The sequence below is a fragment of the Podarcis gaigeae genome (assembly GCF_964106915.1).
Source record: "Podarcis gaigeae genome assembly, chromosome: 14".
Lineage (NCBI taxonomy): Eukaryota > Metazoa > Chordata > Lepidosauria > Squamata > Lacertidae > Podarcis > Podarcis gaigeae.
This window is the reverse complement of record NC_139690.1, coordinates 31,767,732-31,786,122: the sequence shown is the minus strand read 5'-3', so window position 1 is coordinate 31,786,122 and position 18,391 is coordinate 31,767,732. Positions and strand designations below refer to the sequence as shown.

The 18,391-nt window shown below is 43.4% G+C and overlaps 1 protein-coding gene across 3 annotated transcripts in view; it reads left to right on the top strand.

Moving 5' to 3' along the window:
* LMF1 (lipase maturation factor 1) overlaps positions 1-18,391 on the top strand; it is a 150,785-nt gene that overhangs the window by 10,508 nt on the left and 121,886 nt on the right. For all 3 annotated transcript variants that reach the window (XR_014557718.1, XM_083710857.1, XM_083710858.1), the window contains exon 3: positions 6,403-6,413. Coding sequence is in view for 2 of the 3 variants with exons in the window: in XM_083710857.1 (XP_083566983.1) it covers positions 6,403-6,413 (11 nt within the window). In the remaining variant the exon portion in view is untranslated. The remainder of the gene's footprint in view (positions 1-6,402; positions 6,414-18,391) is intronic.

Below are 18,391 nucleotides of genomic sequence, written 5' to 3'. Positions count from 1 at the left end.
AAAAACAATCATTAAAAAAAACCATATACCATATACATGTATAAAATCTGTTAAAACCATACAAATAAGTATAATAAAAACAAGATGGCACCAGCCCTTTCATTAAAAGCAGTCCGTTCCCAAAAGCCTGTTGGAACAAAAAAGTCTTTACCTGCTGAGAGATGGACAAGGAGGGAGCCTGTTTGACTTCTCTAGGGTGGAAGTTCCAAAGTCTGGGAGAAGCCACCAAGATTCTGATTTAGTCCTCCTAGTCTGATGTTGAGTTGAGAACAGACATTGGCCTTGTCTTGCTCATGAGGAGGAACCCCCGCCCCGTTGTACTGTGGATTTAAAGTGATACCATAAATTCTGTGAATTTAAAGTGATACCATCAATATCTGATTTTACGTCTTTGAAAGTCAGTTGTTCAGGCTTTCATGCTCACATCCATATGGACCCGAGTTAGTGGCACTGAAATCAGAAGAATAACATACAATTTGCTTGATGAGCCATTTCCAGATAATGTAAACATAGACATCGAATCAACATCTTAGATTCCATAGCTGGTGTCATATAGTGGACGAAAGTGTGATCTGTGGTTCAAGAGATCTCCAGTTCAATCTTGCCTTAGCCATGAACTCCCTTGCAATCCACTGCTTTCTCAGTCACCTACCCTGCTCCAATATGTGATAAGTAGCTTCATCTGGATCCAACATATGGGGTTGCATCCAACTAAGTTCTTGTTAGAGGAGACCCACTGAAATTAATGAAACTATCTATGTTAGTCATGCCCATCAGTTTCAATAGATCTGCTCCATGGAGAATGCAACCCTTAGGCCAAGATCCAATGTTGGGGCTACTTAGAAGAGACCCTTGAAAGAAGAAAAATGGACAACTGAGGTCCAATAACTTCAACAGGTCTACTCTGAGAAGGCTGGATACAACTCTTAATATTTAGGCAGTGCCTTTTGACTAGCTGACATCCTTCATTAACTCTGTAATCCTTCTAACAGTCTTGTAAAATTAACCCGTATTGCAGTTAAGTCTCACTGAAATTAGTGGGGCAGATCAGTCATGACATAAGAGTGTTTCAGTGAGATTGAAGTGCAACTAATTTCATCTAGATCAGTTGTTCCAAAACTTTTTGGGGCTACTATCCTCTTCGTCCCGTAAACTCACTCCCAGTGCCCCCTATCCTATAAAAGGCATTATTCAGAAGAGCGGTTTGCATGACCCACTAAAGAAGGTAACAACATAAAAAATTTCAAAACAGTAAGAATTAGTTGCACACTTACTCAAAATCCAGTTAAAACTACTTAGTTCTATTCATTCAACAAAATTGAGGAACTTGGTTCAGTGAGAACAGCTTTTCAAAGTCTGATAGGCATTTATACCTTGAGCCCCCCCACTTCCTCCCGGGTAACCCCCCCCCCCCCCGATGGTGGTACTGCCCATTTTGGGAACCATTGAATTTAGATCTAGTCCATGGAGCTGGTTTAAAAGCTTTCAGTGAAAACACAAATATCTTCCTGTGCATTTTGGGGGCAAAAATGTGTTAGAGCCGCTTTTCACTTGGCCTGCTGCAGAAAGCAACTTTTCATCACAAACAACAACATAATAGGCCTTTGGCAATAAGCTTCAGAAATGCCTTTGCTTATCACGGTCCAGTCTATGGCCTTCGCCATTCCTCCTCCCCTCCCCTCCTCCTAATGAAAAAAAAAGAATAATTTCTAGAAACTTAAACCAAAAGTTAAAGGATCTCAGGGGGGTCATCCTTCCTGTAGGAAGAAGATTTTGGCACCTCTTGCTGATATTGTGGTGGTGGTGGTTCTCGGGGAGAGACGGCCGGGCGTATCAGTTTCAAAGAATGCCGTGTGCGGCTGATATGACATATTAATGAAACGAAGATTAATACCATGTGACACTGCTGCTGCTTAGCTGTACAAGCAGGGGCTAACGAAGCTAATTGAAAACATATTCCTGGTTCAGAAAATTATAACTTAGTGACGGCTTATGTCAGAAAGGAATAATTTTCATCCCATCTTGAGCTGCCTCTGGAGCGATCTTGGCCCCCTGGCCCTAATCCTGTAAAAGATCAAACACACATCCTAGGCTGGTTAGTGCAATTTCAGAAAGAGGCAAGCAGGAGCAAAGACTAGCATTTCAGCACTCCCCCCCCCCCCAATAATTAAAATTAGACTTCACTAGTTTGATGCTATGGAAATGTGCCCTGAAAGTATAGGACCCCCCCCCCCCCGAAAAAAATAAAATAAGGTTTCTTCAGAATTACTTTGGGGCTTCATCTCAGGCTAGTCTAACAGAGAACAGACCCATTGAAATTGATGGGCATGACTAACACAGGTTCATTAATTTCAGTGGAACTACTCTGATTAATTCTTAGTTGGATATAACCCAAATAACCTTGGAAGAGGAAAACCTGGGATATAATTATTTCTAAGATACATTTGGCTGCTGTGGTGTAGTGCTTAAAAGTGAGATACCAAGACCCAAATCCCACTGCCATGAAGCTCACTGGGTGACTTTGGGCCAGTCCCTCTTTTTCAGTATAACCTACCTCACAGGGTAGTTCTGAGGGGACTGTGGATCTTCTTGGGCTCCTAGGAAGGGATATAAATGTAGTAATCAGTGCTTTTTTGGTTTTAATAGAAGGTCCCAGTACAGTACTTATATATCAAGCACAGAGCTGTCAGGACCAGCACAAAATGGCTGCCATGGTCAGCAAAATAAGATGTGTTGGCACTCTGTACTGGTGAACACTGTCACACACACAAAAAGCCATGGTGGTGACGATGATAATAATTATAATACTAAATAATAGCAATAGCAGCTCAGGCCACTTGCTGCAATGGTACTGTTTTGCTCCATTGAATTACGGTACTGCTTCTTTGAAACAATGAAGTTTCAATAAAGTGACTACTCAGATCTGACTGAATAATAGTAATATTAATAATAATTGATAATATAATACAGCACAAGGCTGCCTTCATGCAATAAGCTCTCTGTCAGTTGAGAGGCAGGTCCTTCCTTGGGGAAAGTTTCCCACATTGTCACCAGGGTGCCTCCATTGTAACAATACTGGGGCTGTCAGCAAGGAGTGTCGGCTTTCTCTGCAATGTCCCTGGAAGTCTTTCCTCTCAGTATCTCTTCAGTTTTGTTGTCATTACTTATTAGGTCTCTCGGTATGGGCTTCCTGGAGGTGTCTGGTTTTTTACTTTAGGATGGTGGATGAGACTGTCCCTTGGCCTGATCCAGCTAAGCCTATTTTTAAAGTTTTATTTTAAGTATGTATCTGTTTGCGGGTGAACCCCAGCAAGAGATTTACACAGAAGGATAAACCTCAATAGAAATTTTACAGTAAAAATGGAAAAGAGAAGTGACTGAAGTGGAAATAAAGGAAATTTGAAAACATTCCTGTTTACCCAGGCAGATGAATACTGTTCCTGGCAAGTCCGAGATCACTGGATAGAACAATGTTTTTAACTGTAACTGATTTTAGATGCTTTACATTATAATTGTTTTTAGAATGTTTCATCTGTTTTGTTTTCCTCCTCTTTGTTTTTATTTTTAAATTGTGGATCTGTTTGCCTCTCTTGGCCCCTTGGGGAGGAAGGGTGGGGTTAATAATAATACAGTAGTAGTAGTAGTACAGTAGTAGTAGTAATAATCATAATAATAATAATAGCGGCTTAGCAGCTATTAGTGGCTTAGCGGCTTAGCAGCTATTAGCGGCTTAGAAAAAGGGGGGGAAACTTGCAAGAACTCGCAAGACGTTTTCGTCTTGTGAAGCAAGCCCATAGGGAAATTCGTCTTGCGAAGCACCTCAAAAACGGAAAACTCTTTCGTCTAGTGAGTTTTTCGTCTTGCGGGGCACCACTGTACTGCAATTCCCATCAGCACGGCCATTTTGGACTCTCATCTCCCATTAGTCCCAGACAGCCTGGTTGTTTTGAACTACAGCCCTGGCTAGCAGTCCAAAATGTCTGGAGGGCATCAGGTTGGGGAAGTCCAGGCTAGTGGTTGGAACTCACAGTTCCCTAGAGACACACAATGACCCCTGAACAAACCAAGATAACCAGCAAAGGAATTTGGTAGGAATGCTTGTTCTTGAATATAAATGGGTTGTTATTTGGGGACAGCAAACACAAGTTGTTGTTGTTGTTGTTGTTTTTAAAAAAGAGGAAGCAGGGAAAACTTTTATTTTAGTGCAAATGTTCCTCTTGTTTCTGAATGTGGATATTTGTAATTATAGGGCAGTTCTTTAAAAGATTGGGGACCACAATAAAGTAGATCCAGAAACCAGACAAGTGCTTTCGTTTACTACCCTTGTAAACGCATTTCCTTCCCCCTTTCCCCACCACCATGACCACTGTGGAACGCCAACAGCTTAGCAGCAACTCAAACCAGCTGCCCAAGATGTTACTTAACCCTCCGAAGGGGCTTTCAACTTAATAGTGTGTCAGAAATTGATGGTGAACTTGGATGGTGCCTTGGTACAGCTTCACTTCTGATTAAATGGAACTGCTTCCAGCAGCTCTCCATGGGGTTTTAAAGCACACCGCTCCGGTTTTTATTTAATGTATTGTTTTGCTTGTTTATCTCTTTTTGTGGGAAGTCTCCAGTGGCACTGCCTTGAGTTCTTAAATGGCAGAGTGTCACAGGGACTGATTTTGGGTGGATGGGCACTATGTTTGGGGAGAAGGGGATCGTGTATGAGATTGGGGGGGGGGGCTGGTGTTGACATCATGGAAAGTGGGATTTGAAATTACAAGATAGTCAAGAGCTCAGAAACATTACTGGCAGTGGCTCTGTAGGTTTCAGACAGCGGTCTTGGGAGAGGCTGAAGATTGAACTTGGGCCTGGTCTGCAGGCTCTAGCTTGCGCAAAAAGCTGTTGCTTGACCGTTGATGGGGACAGACGATCGCTATCACATAACTGCACTGCTCAAAATTCTGTACTGGCTGCCCTTAAGCTACTGGGCCAGGTTCAAGGCTTGCATATTCATATACAAAGCCCTTAAACAATTTGGGTCCAGGCTACTTCAAGGAGTGCCTAATCCCTTTTATCCCTGCCTGATCATCACCTTTGCAGGAGTCACTGTTAGTAGCCCCTCATGGCTCAGATGCATGACCATCAGGGCTTGTGCTGTGTTCTGTATTGTGGGCCTAGTTTTATGCAACTCCCTTCAATTTGAGGTCAGACAGAACCCTTCCACCTGGTGCCAATTGTAGACTTTTCCTATTTCATCAGGCATTTTAATGGATGTTTGATTTTATAGTTTTAACTTGTGTTTATCTTTTGTATTACATTTTTGAAAACCACTTAAGAGACTATTGTGGCTAAGCAGTATGAGCATGGTTTAAATAATAACAACCTGGGACCTGTAAATCATGTGCTCTACCGGTGAGCTACGGTCCTTCCTTTCAAAAACCAAACAGTTTGTTACATGGAAGGTACTAGAACATAGGCAGCTATGAGAGAATTGAGCCTTCTAACTCAGGGTTCCCAAACTTTTTTCCCCTCTGGGTCACACTTTCAGAATGAAGATTTGCTCAGGCCATGCCAAACTTTTTATTGATAAGAAATACATTGGAAGACGTAAAGAAACAACTCCTAACAGTGCTTGATTTATAACACAGAAGACAACTACTTTATAATATGATCATTATCCTTGAATCTTCCTGCCACACTTGCCATCCTCTCCTTTGAGAAGCACTGATCTAACTCAACATTGCCTGCACTGAGTGGCACTGACTCACCAGGGTTTCAGGCTGCGAGTCTCTCCCATCCCTACCTGGAGGTGCCGAGATTTGAACCTGGAACCTTCTATATGCAAAGCAGATGCTCTACCACTGAGCTATGGCCCCTTCTCCACAGGCATGTGCCAAAGGGCTTCCTGGGGGGTGGGGAGCTGGTTTGCTGTTTGCCCCCTGTTGAGTGTCTTGTTTTCATTTGTTTATTGATCTTTTAAAAGAAAGTGTATTTCAGCTTTCTGCTCAAAGCCTTCAGATAGCTTTGCAGTATTAACTAAGTAGAGGCCTTAGAAGAACATTAAAGCATTAACAAATGGAGTGTGTGTGTTGTGTTTTTGAAAGACAAACATAATGCCTATGATATGGATTTGCTTCTCAGCTTGCCACTTAAAAATGTTGAAAGTGGCCTGTGAATATTTTGTTCATTTGTTTAGACAATTTATATACTACTTACATACTTATTTACCAGAATAGCTAAGTTAAGCAGTTTGCAACATATATTAAAACATCATAAAGATAAAAGACAATAAATACTAGGAAAAATCCATACTCTAATCTAGAGCAACGCAATTAACAACCAAACAGATCCTATCATCATTGTTTTTTTTCCTTACCTTGCATTGTAACATTTCCCCTCCTGTTTCTTTTGCAGGTATTCCTTTGGTAAGTGACCATAACTCAGAAAATCCTCAGTAGTTGTATTTTCGTGCACTTTCGGGGTATGTAATACTTTAAAATTTCTCTATTACTATTCTTCCTCCCCAACTTTTTTTTTTTAAAGGGAAATAGTTATAACCTTTTAGGACTTGTGGACACATTTGCAAACCAGATAAACCGTTCTGGGCAGGCTCATCCCCTCACCCTACTCTGTTGTTGTTATTTATTTATTGCAATTATATCCCACCTTTTCCTCCCAGGAGTTCAAGGTTTTCCCCCTCCTCATTTAATCCCCACAACAACCCTGTGAGGTAGTTTAGGCTGAGAGGCAGTGACTGGCTCAAGATCACCCAGTGAGCTTCATGGTTGAGTGTTCTCCATGGTCTTAGCCTAATGCTCTAACCCATGGGTAGGCAAACTAAGGCCCGGGGGCCGGATCCGGCCCAATTGCCTTCTAAATCTGGCCCGCGGATGGTCTGGGAATCAGCGTGTTTTTACATGAGTAGAATGTGTGCTTTTATTTAAAATACATCTCTGGGTTATTTTTTTTGGGGTAGGAATTCGTTCATTTCCCCCCCAAAAAATATAGTCCGGCCCCCCAACAAGGTCTGAGAGACAGTGGATCGGCCCCCTGCTGAAAAGGTTTGCTGACCCCTCTATCTAACCACTGCTCCACATTGAGCTATAATAAATTGCTTCTTTTAAGCTTGATTTCAGCAAAGGGGTGGGAACCCTGTGGGGGTCAGGGAAGGCCTCTGTCAGCCCATGAGCACCCTTGAGCGCCACTTTGGCGACCCCTTTCTTAAAGGCGCCTGGGGATGTGGGTGGGGTTCCACCTCAAGCAGTTCATGGCTTACGGAAGCATTCCAGAGCAGGTTCAAAGGTCCGTTGTCTTTTCTTCTTCTCTAGCAGGAGCTAGAACTGGCTAGGAAAGTGTCGCACCTTGGAAGGTTCACTGGAGTTGCTGCCTGTTGCCTTGGCTCAGAATTGGGGCTGTATTCAATCCGAGCTGGCTTTGTGGTGAACCCGAGCAAAGTCTTATTCTTTTCTTATCACTTGAATTTTACACTTCCGATAGGTTATGCCAGTTTCACACCTATCTATAAGAAGCATGGTGTGCTACCCCACACCAGGAGTTCAGTGTAGGATCACCACAATTTTTTCACTCATTCTTTCCAGGGCATCCATTCATTGTTATCTACATGTGTAGACTGCCCTTTATTGTGTCGACCTGATCTCAGGGCGGTTTCTGTCAATGCACAAAAATACAGGGAGCAAAAATAAAGACAGCTATTAAGACAGTCCAATTAAGCTGTGGGTTAAACCACAGAACCTAGGGCTTGCCGATCAGAAGGTCGGTGATTCGAATCCCCACGACGGGGTGAGCTCCCGTTGCTCCATCCCTGCTCCTGCCAACCTAGCAGTTCGAAAGCACGTCAAAGTGCAAGTAGATAAATAGGTACCGCTGGGGCGGGAAGGTAAATGGCGTTTCCGTGCGCTGCTCTGGTTCACCAGAAGCGGCTTAGTCATGCTGGCCCCATGACCCAGAAGCTGTACTCCGGCTCCCTTGGCCAATAAAGCGAGATGAGCGTTGCAACCCCAGAGTCGGCCACGACTGGACCTAATGGTCAGGGGCCCCTTTACCTTTTTAATAGAGCAACAGCATGAAGCCAAACAATTGGTGATGGCTATTAAGTTATTGCCAAAAACCCAGGAGAATGAAACTGGTTTTACCTGCTTGTGGAGGCCCATCAGGGCCTCTGTCATTCAGGCTTTCAGAGGAAGGGGATTCTGGAGCCGGGACTCCACAACACAGAAGACCCTCTCATGCATCACCATAAGGTGGGCTGCACCTTGATGCCTATCAGACAGCACAGGTTTTGCTTGGTTTCCAGAGGAGCCATATGAATTGGTCAAAACTTGCACTGGTAGGTGAATTTGTAAGAAGGCATTTGAGTCCCAAAGCCACAGGACTTTAAATATCATATAGTAACCTTTGTGGTGGATGCTTCTTTGATGAGCTTTTGGTTTCAGCTTCGTCCCAGTGGCATGCCAGGTGTGCCCGGTGCCTCCTAGTAACTTTTTTGGGGATGTTGTAGGAGATTGCCACCACCATCCATCTCTGCTCACCCACCACTCCTGATTTCTGTCTTATGTAAAAACATGAGTAGATCAGCTTCTTCCTCAACTGGGTCAAGTCTTTGAGTCCTGGTTAATCAAACCCTTTGTACACAGCAGGCTCCTGCTCTATTCCTTCTGTTTTTGGATGAGATGCTTCTGAGTTGGGATTAATGAAATAAAAATGCCTCAAGCCTCCCCCCGCGGTTCTTTATTTTTTTGGCGAGGAATGCAGGAAACCCACAATATATTTTTGTTATAATAGAACTGTGGAACAGTGACATTTTGTCGTCTATCTGTTGTTGTCAGAAGGCATTTAAATATTGCTGAGCTTTTTTTTTTTTTTGCTGGGGGGGAATCCCACTTTAGCGTTGGCTAGTGTTTACTTCAAAGGACAGTCTTAACAGTTCCTGCTGGGATCCTTTGTACCCGCTGGGTGCTTCCTGTTCCCTTGCAGGAAGCATGGTGCTTGCTTGCTTTTTAATTTTTTTTAAAGCATATTTTGAGATTGGCTCGTATTTCAAACAAAAACCATCTTTATTAATAGTGGGCTATATTGAATGAAACCACTACTTGTGCAATGGAACTTCTCTTTTCTCCCCGCCTCCAATTTGCTCCAGAGGGTTGGGGAAACCTCAGATCAGATTTTGTTGCTTTGGGGGCGCAGTAGGTGCAGGGAAGGTGAAGTACTGTTGCGCAGGCAGAAGTTATTTCTCAAGTGCAATGCCTTAAATTCACCTTGTCATGAGGCCTATGTGGAACACCTTCATTAAGCAGCAGTCTACCCCTGAATGGGATGTCTGTGTTCTGCGGCAGACTGCCTCTGTAGGGAGTGCAGCAAGAGAGTTTCTTTTGCATTCTTGCCCTACTAATGGGCTTCCGGTGGGTATCAGGTTAGCCGCTGGGCTAGAGGGATCTTTTATTCTGATCCAGCAGGGCTGCTTTAATTATTTTTCATTTTTTATTTCTGCATACAAACCCTTTACTTGGCCTTGTTCTTGAGCTGTTTTGCTAAGACGACAAACAGGGTGGTGTCTCTGGACCAGGTGTGACAAGGTTTAAAGCTGTCGGGAGTGCCCCTGGGTGCAATGGCCTCCGTTGCCCTTGGGGTTGGAATTTCTCTGCAGCGATGTCACTGCCACAAAGCTGAGCCCTAACCGTGTTTGTCATGCTCTGCTGCCCTTGACGGTCTCCCGTGGCCTGGCTTCCTCCTTGATCCCCCTATTCCTTGGGGAGAGAGGGAGGGAGAGAGACCTTCCCTGGTCCCAGAGGTGGAGCTTAACAAGAAGCACCTGTTTCAAAGGCCTGGGACACTTCTACCACAGCTGTTCGCAGTGTTCAGCCATTTCCTGGCCAGCTGGGTCATGAGAATGTTCTCACCACCTAGAGATCTGTTGCTGGGCTTGGGGTGAATCCACCCCCCGGGAAATGTCCTTTAATTTAGCCCTCAGTTACAGATGGTGGACCTTTTTCCAACGTTGAAATGCAACCCAAAGTAAGGACTAGTTTGCTCCTGTTACTATGGCAACTATTAATAATAAAGTTACACATAGATTTTTACTTATTACAATTAATTTATTAATCGCCTTCTAAACCACTATCTCAAGGCGATTGGCACATAAGATAATTAAGAAAGGCTAAAAGCACAAAATACATTTAAAACAAGACTAAAATCCTAACAAATGGACACTTGTGGTAAATATCCATTTATCCAGCTGGAAAAGCCTGTCTCAATGTGATGTAAAGACTTACCATTAAGAACCACTAAGATAGTTTTAAAAAACAGTACAAAGAACAACTGAGGATAGGGTTAAATGCAATGAAAAAGGGAACTGAGGCAGAGACCTTTTCTTCTAGCTTTGAAAGTTTGTTGAAATAGAAATGTTTTCAGTTGCTTCTGGGAAGTACATATTATTATTATTATTATTATTATTATTATTATTATTATATCTTAATAGGGGTGTTGTTTCCAATAAACAGGAGCAGCTACACTTAAGGGCCTGCTCAGAGTTACTGTGGAGCTGGTTTCTGAATTTTTGGGGATTTTAAGGAAAAACTCCAGCAGAAAGCAGTGACTTACTGGGTATATAAGAAAGAAGGCTTTCTCTTAAGCAACCTGGACCTAAGATGTACAGGGCCAGTAACAGATTGGCAACCAGGGCAAAACCCACAGCAAGTTCTGTGCTGGTAGTAATTTGACCCCACAATAAATATTATGCAGTGGCAACAATGCACTTGGCAGTTTACAGGGAAAAAATCCTTCACCAACCTGCTACCTTCCAGATATTTTGGACTACAACTCCCATCAGCCTCAGCCCCTACCTAAAATACCTGGAGGGCAAAGTGTTAGCAATCTCTATAATAAGCTCTCTCTCTCTCTCCCCCTCCCCCCCTCTCTCACACACGCTTGTTCAGCCCTGAAGAAAATATAATATAAAATTTAGATGGAGTGAGGGGAGACACAAACAGGAAGAAGCAAGGCGCCCACTATCTCTGATTTCCCTGGGGGTGGGGGTGGAAGGAAGACATTTTTGATTCAACAATCTTTTCCAGCTGGATTAAAAGGTCTCTTAGCAGTTCGTTTTGCTTTAAAACCTATCATCAGTTGCTTTTGGTACTGCTTTTAAAACTATCTTAGCTGTTTTTATGGTCTGGCCTTAAGACAGGAGGCGTTTCATAAATATTATTGTTATTGTTATTCATTTAAAGTAACGAGAATCTTAAAAATGTATCTTGGAATCGCTTCTGCTCTCTCTTGATTTGGGGTCCTGTTTGTTTCTTAGCCTGGAAAGGGTTTTGCGTTTGTGTGTTGATAACTTTTTTTTATTTGTAGAAACGGGACAATTGGGCTGTTGATTATTCCTGTTGTCCGCGTACGACTGGGGGAAAAAACCCCTTTCCCCTTCTGCCTTATTAAATCTATTTTTCAAGCTGTCACTTAGCTGGCCTTTAGCGACAGAGTCGGATGTTTATATGGCCCTGGACGCTGCAGTGCTTGTTTCCAATTGTGCGAGCACCTTGCCCCAGCCGTTGTGAATTAAATGCTCCTCACGACCTCTTGCCCTCCCTGCTCTTAAATTCATGCTTTAAAAACAGCTTAATGAGGGGTTTACTGGCCCAATTGAAAGTTTTTATTAAAACCTATTAGTGTGCTAGAGTAGCCCGCATGAAGGAAGCAATTAGCCCGGAGCGACTCTTAACTCTCTTTCTCTCCTGGCCTACAGCTATGCCAGGTTTTCCGCTAAACTGTTTCCAGATTCAGCCTTAACCCGAAACGTTGCCATTTTTTTTTGGTATGAGATTCATACCCTCTGGCTTAATTTATAGCTTTGTTTCCTTCGCTCTCCCTAACCTTAGTTCACAATGACATTTTGGGTTTTAATTTAATTAGAAGGGGCAATAAGAGGCTGTTCCTCATTATCTTGATCTGTCTTGTTGCTGTGCATTAATGCAAACTTGCATATGAACACCCTTCCCAAAATAATAAAAAAAATTGGCTGGCATGTTTTTATACCTCTACCTCCAGTTCAGGCAGAAGCTGCTATTTCCCACCCCGGATCTTATGCCTCACTTTCCCTTTCCACAAATAATGTGCTCTAAGTGGCTTATAAGTATAAAAGCAAAACGTAAAAACAACTGTTAAAACACAAAATTGTCAAACAAAGAACAGGGGCAAAAGCCTTAAGAGACCCTCATCAGCAATCAAGTTAATAATTAGCCACAGATCAAAAGCATGTTTTAAGCCTTACAGGCAGAAACTTAAGAAACTGACACAGGCAATTTTGGGACACATTTTTAATTTATTTACCCTAAACTGCCTCCTAATGTATCTTGGGGTCATAGAATATCCCCAACGAAGGCATCTGTGTTGTGTCAGGAGAAGAACATTTAAATCTGATTCCTGGATCAGCTTTTGTTTGGGGAAAACCACATGGGACATTCCACCCTCCCCCCAATAATACTTAAACAGGAATTTTAAAAATGTACACAGGCAATTGGGGTGGGTGCATTTTCTTCTCCCAGGCCAAATTCGAATGTATCTCGGGCTGTTAAATTGCCCCCCAAAAGCCACGTCAGCATCAGGGCACTTAACTTCTTTCTTTGGTTCAGTGTTGTATAAACCAGACACATTGTTTTTAGTAAATTGGGTAAAATATTATCATATAACAATAATTCTTTATTTTTAGACCACCTTTCATTAAGCCCACAGTTCAAGCATTACGAGGAAGATTGTAATAATGGAAATAAATAATAGTATAAAATCATCATAAGCATCATCACTAAAGGAGCCATTGTGGCACAGTGGTTAGAGAGTTGGAGTAAGACCTAGGAGACCAGGGTTCAAATCCCCACTCAGCCACGAAGCACCCTGGGTGACCTTGGGCCAGTCTCTCCCTCTTAGGCTTACCTACCTCACAGGATTGTTGTGGGGATTAAATGGGAAGGATGAGAACCATTAACATCACCTTGAGGTCCTTGGAAGAAAAAGTGGTATATAAATGCAATAAAATAAATAACTTGCTGCCCTCCAGATATTTTTTGGACTCTAGTTCCTACCAGCCCCAGCCAGCATGGTTAGGACTGATGGAAGTTGTAGTTTAGTCACACCTGATGATTCCCCATCCTTGCATTACACACCATCCTTCAAAAGTGTAGTGTGCCTATTTTTGAGCAGCTGAGCAGGAAAAGCATTTTTCTGAACTCCTTGTAGTCACAGGGGATTGTGGGAAAGGACAGGGGAAAATAATTAAACCAATTAACTCTCCCAGGCGACAGAGGGCCTTCAAGTTCTTGCTAGCTGCAATCTGCACGTATCTGCAGCTAAGTAACTATACATAATTACAAAGTTTGGAAATGGCAGGAATGAAATTAATTTACGTTACACAGGACCCTTGTGCCACTAAGTCAGATCTGAAAAACTCTCAGCACAAAGAAACACAAACTGCCCTGCCAATCTCCTTGGAGCTCAAGGAGACCAGAATTCAAAGCAAACAGTGTTTAGTGGGAAGGGAAAGCAAACAGATTTTGGATCTGTTTCCTTGCTCCCCGCCCCCATCAAAAACCATGTGTGCGATTAGCCGGAACTGATAACTTGCCCGGAAACAAATAATGACGAAATGTTGAGCCAGATCTGTCTGGAAGGCATTGGAACCCACTTATCGCTGCTTATAATGCCTCAGATATGAAATGGTTATGTTTTACAAAGGGGGGAAAATCTTTTAAATCAAAACCTCAAAATTACATCCAAAGTGTTCCTAATTAGTCTGCAGACAGACTGCTGCTTACAGCCACAGGCTGTCCGTTGAATGCAAAGGACGGTCAGATCCTCAAATGGGCAAATTTGTAACCATGAGGTTGGTCACCTGTCCCGTGGCTGGCTGACACGGGAGCAAATTGCACTCAGGAACAAAAGATCTCAAAAGTCATTGCCGCTTTTTCCTCTCAGCTGCCTCCATTTGCATCTGCTTTTTGCAGTGCTGTGCTTTGCCCCTTGAAATCGTTCGCATAATTGCTGCAATCACACCTGCTACTTTGCAATAATAGTTTTAATGGTAGGTTTTGCTCTCAGTATATACCCTTTTATCTTTTTACCCGAGCATGTGGTGCCTATCTAGCAAGGTGAAGCTCACCCGTTACCTCTCACAAGATGCGAGAGCCTTCTCAGAAACAGTCAGTGCAGGTTCTTGTTACCTGTGCCGAACTCCAGCACTCTTGAACCAAACTATGCATGGACGGCTGTTGTTTTGACAGCTCTGAGGTGGGCCATAGCTCATTGGTAGAGTACAGGCGTTACGTGTCAAAAGTATCCCTGGCAGATCAGGGAAGAAATAATGGGAAAGGCGTCTACCCGAAACCCAGGCCATTCCCATTTGGTGTGATGTAAGCTGTAATGTACAGAACACAGGAAGCTGCGTTGTACTGAGTCAGAGTGTTGATCCAGCTAGCTCAGTTAGGCCATTGATCCACCTAGCTCAGTATTATATCTGCACCAGCATTGGCTCTCTTGGTTTGCCAGGGATTGAACATGGGACCTTCTCCTTGCAAAGCAGATGCTCTGTCACTGAGCCCACCCTCGGAATTATAGGTCTGCGAGGAGAATAGGGGTCTCTTAGTAACTATTGGCATCCTCAGCAAACTATAGTTCCCAGCATTATTTAGGGGAAAGCCAAGACCATTTAAATTGGCATCATAGTAGGTAGTGTAGAGATTTTGCCCTTTCTGCCATGTTTGTCAGCTTCCAGTCTGGGCTATTCATTGCAAAGAGAATGTCAAATTAGACCCTTCATCTGATATTCAGCAGCAAATCTTACGTTCTTGACATTATTTAGACAAAACACACACACACTCACTCACTCACTCACTTCATGCTGTAAATCTTCAAGCTACCTCTAGGTTTTTCATCATCATAATAGAGTTGTTAATATTGTTTTAATTATATTAATTGCCTTTTTACAGTTATATTGTACACAATATGTTTCCCCCTTTTTGTATTTAATCTGTGTTCTAATTTGTGTATCAGTTTGGGAAAAGTAACAACAACAACAACAACAACAACTTTGGCAAACTATATTAAAAGACATAGCAAGGAGTGTGTATATATCTCTTTTTTATTATAATATTTATTGAATTTTCCATTATGTATTATTGCAGTACTTTTGTATTTTTTCACCTTGGTATTTGCTCAGAAGAGTGTGCATATATCTCATTTATTATTATTATTATTTTAAAGACTAGGAATTATAATTTATTGTTTCATTCACTCTTCCATATGTTAAATATTTGGAGTAATATTGATGCTCGAGAGCCTCTGTTGCTAAGTCCAATTTCCGCTGAAGGAAGCACTTCCATATTTATTTAAAACCAGTAAAGCCATTCAAGGTCATTATTTGGGTTGTTTTCCTCCGAACGGACCGGTGACACCTGTATGGTTTTAAGCAATGGAAGCCATCTGTGAGGAGGAAGTTGGGTTGCCATGGTGACCAAGTACTAACATATACTGTGACAAAAGCTGAATGAACTCCAGGGTCATTCAAGTGGGTGTGAAGGTCAGGCCTCCTCATTCCGTCCACTGTGAAATGAGATTTTGAGAAGAAATGTTTATACGGGCTACGTATAACACTGCCTCTCATTTTCTGTTTCCGAAAACAAGGGTGATTTCTCAAACTCTTCCTCCTCCTCCTCCTCCTCCTCCTCCTCCTCCTCCTCCTCAGGCCTCAAGTGAATCAAGTATTGGTTTCTGGACCCAATCTAAGGCCTCTGTGATGACATTTAAAGCCCTATGTGACTTTAGGCCCCAAATACAGTGGTACCTCGGGTTACATATGCTTTAGGTTACAGACTCTGCTAACCCAGAAATAGTACCTTGGGCTAAGAACTTTGCTTCAGGATGAGAACAGAAATCATGCTCTGGTGGCGTGGCGGCAGCGGGAGACCCCATTAGCTAAAGTGGTGCTTCAGGTTAAGAACAGTTTCAGGTTAAGAATGGACCTCCAGAACAAATTAAGTACTTAAGCCGAGGTACCACTGTATAGGAACATAAGAAGAGCCCTGCTGGATCAGGCCAGTGGCCCATCTAGTCCAGCATCCTGTTCTCACAGTGGCCATTCGGATACCCCTGTGGGACTCCCACTAGCACAACTGACTTATGATTCCCAGCAACAGGCATTTTGAGGCATACTGCCTCCGACAGTGGAGGATATACAAAGCCATCATGGTTAGTAGCCATTGGTAGCCTTTTCCTTCATGAATTTCTATGAAAGCCTTTTAAAACCATCAAAGATGGTGGCTGTCACTACTGCCTTTTGCCTGTCTTGAATCTTCCAGCATTTGTCTTCGTTGGATGGCCCAGTTAGCTTCTAGTGTTGCAAGAGAAAGGTAAAGGCTTCACTGTCAGCTTCCTCTACACCACACATCATTTTATACACTGTCTTGTGCCTCCCGTTCCTCGCCATTTCTTTAAACTGAAAAGCCCCCAATATTTTAACCTTTCCGCATAGGAAAGCTGAAAGGACATCTCCCCATGTATTCACTTGCCTGTTCCTTGACTTCTGCTGGGAAGCCCTGTTAGTAGTTCCTAACTGCCTAGCAAGGTCCATGGTGAAGGGAGGTCAGCTTTTTGTTGGCAGGTGAAGGGACAACTTCTTTTCTCCAGGCCTGTGGAGGGTGAGATACATGGAAAGCTGCCTTATACCGAGTCAAAGCATTGCTCCATCTAGCTCAGTTTTGGTCTACATCAGGGGTCCTCAAACTTTTAAAACAAGGGGCCGGTTCACTGTCCCTCAGACACTGTTGGGGGCTGACTATATATTGAAAAACATATGAATGAATTCCTATGCACACAGCACATATTTTATTTGTAGTACAGTGGCACCTTGGGTTAACTACTTAATTCATTCTGGAGGTCCATTCTTAACCTGAAACTGTTCTTAACCTGAAGCACCACTTTAGCTAATGGGGCCTCCCGCTGCCACCGGAGCACGATTTCTGTTCTCATCCTGAAGCAAAGTTCTTAACCCGAGGTGCTATTTCTGGGTTAGCAGAGTGTGTAACCTGAAGCATATGTAACCTGAAGCATATGTAACCCAAGGTACCACTGTACACAAAAAACAGGAAAAACAATACAATATTTCAAACGAAGAATGCAGTTCACCTCAGGTGGAGGGGAGGGAGGGTGGCCTTTTCCCCTGCCCCAAAGTTGGCGACATCAGTGCCACACCCGTCCCATGCCACTGCTGCCAGTGAGGAAGCACAAAAGCACTGGCGCATTACCACTCTTCACCCTTTCTCTCTTTATTTCAAATTTCCTCGGATCCCTGGAGAGCAAGAGCTTGTGTTTACCTGCGTGCGAGTGAATCGCTCCGTCCGAGAGTTCCCGGATACAGCAGGCCCTTTTTTTCTTTGCTTCCTTCCCTCAGGTGTGTGTCCTGCCCAGTGTGTACACTCTCAATGCCTGGTTTGGGCTCTCGTGCCAAAATTCCAAATGGCCTTGCCACTAGCATGCGTGAAGGGCAATGGACTGAAGGAACTAAGCAAGCGTACGTGCGTTCTTTTCCATGTAAATGCCTTGCCACATCGGGTTTAAATTGCTGTGCGGGGACTGACTGAGTGGGCGGCGAGGCTTCCAATTGGCTGCAGAAGCTTCCTGCAGCCAATCGGAAGCCTCGCTGCCTGCTCAGTCATTTCCCGTGCGCTGAGGTAAACCCGGCATGGTGTTTTGGCCAGCGGGCTGGATTTATGAGCCTGGCGGGCCGGATCCGGCCTGCAGACCTTAGTTTGAGGACCCCTGGTCTACCCTGACTGTCAGTGACTTATGAACATTTCAGTCATATTTTCCTAGTACTAACTGGAGGTGCTGGGTATTGAACCAGGGACCTTCTGAATGCAAAGCCTCTACCTTTGAGTCACAGCACTTCCCCTTTTGTTAGGATGGGTTTTGCAAGCTGTTTGATCATCGTTCTTCCCCCCTCCATCATCACCACCCTCAATTTTTTCCCTTGGTCTTCCGGCCTTCTGTTCTCTTTATTCCCTGAGGTTAAAACATGTGGGCGTTGAGGTCCTATGAGTCATTTTGATCATGGCTGGGATCTTTTTTTTCCAAGCAGCAAAAGGGAAAAAAGCACACGCTGAAGCAAGCAGAATAACAGTTCATGACTGATTTTAAAATCTCTTTGCAGCTCTTGGGAATCAGGGAGATAGGCTCAGATTTACACCCCCTAGAACTATAAGCAGAAGCTCACCTTTTTGTTCCTTGGCAAGGAGCCGGGAGCAGAGCAGGCAGAGTTGCTCTAATTTTTTAATTCCCCCCCCCCCAGATTTTGGAGAAAGGAATGTTCTTTGACCAAAGCAGCCAACCCCTCATGTAAAAA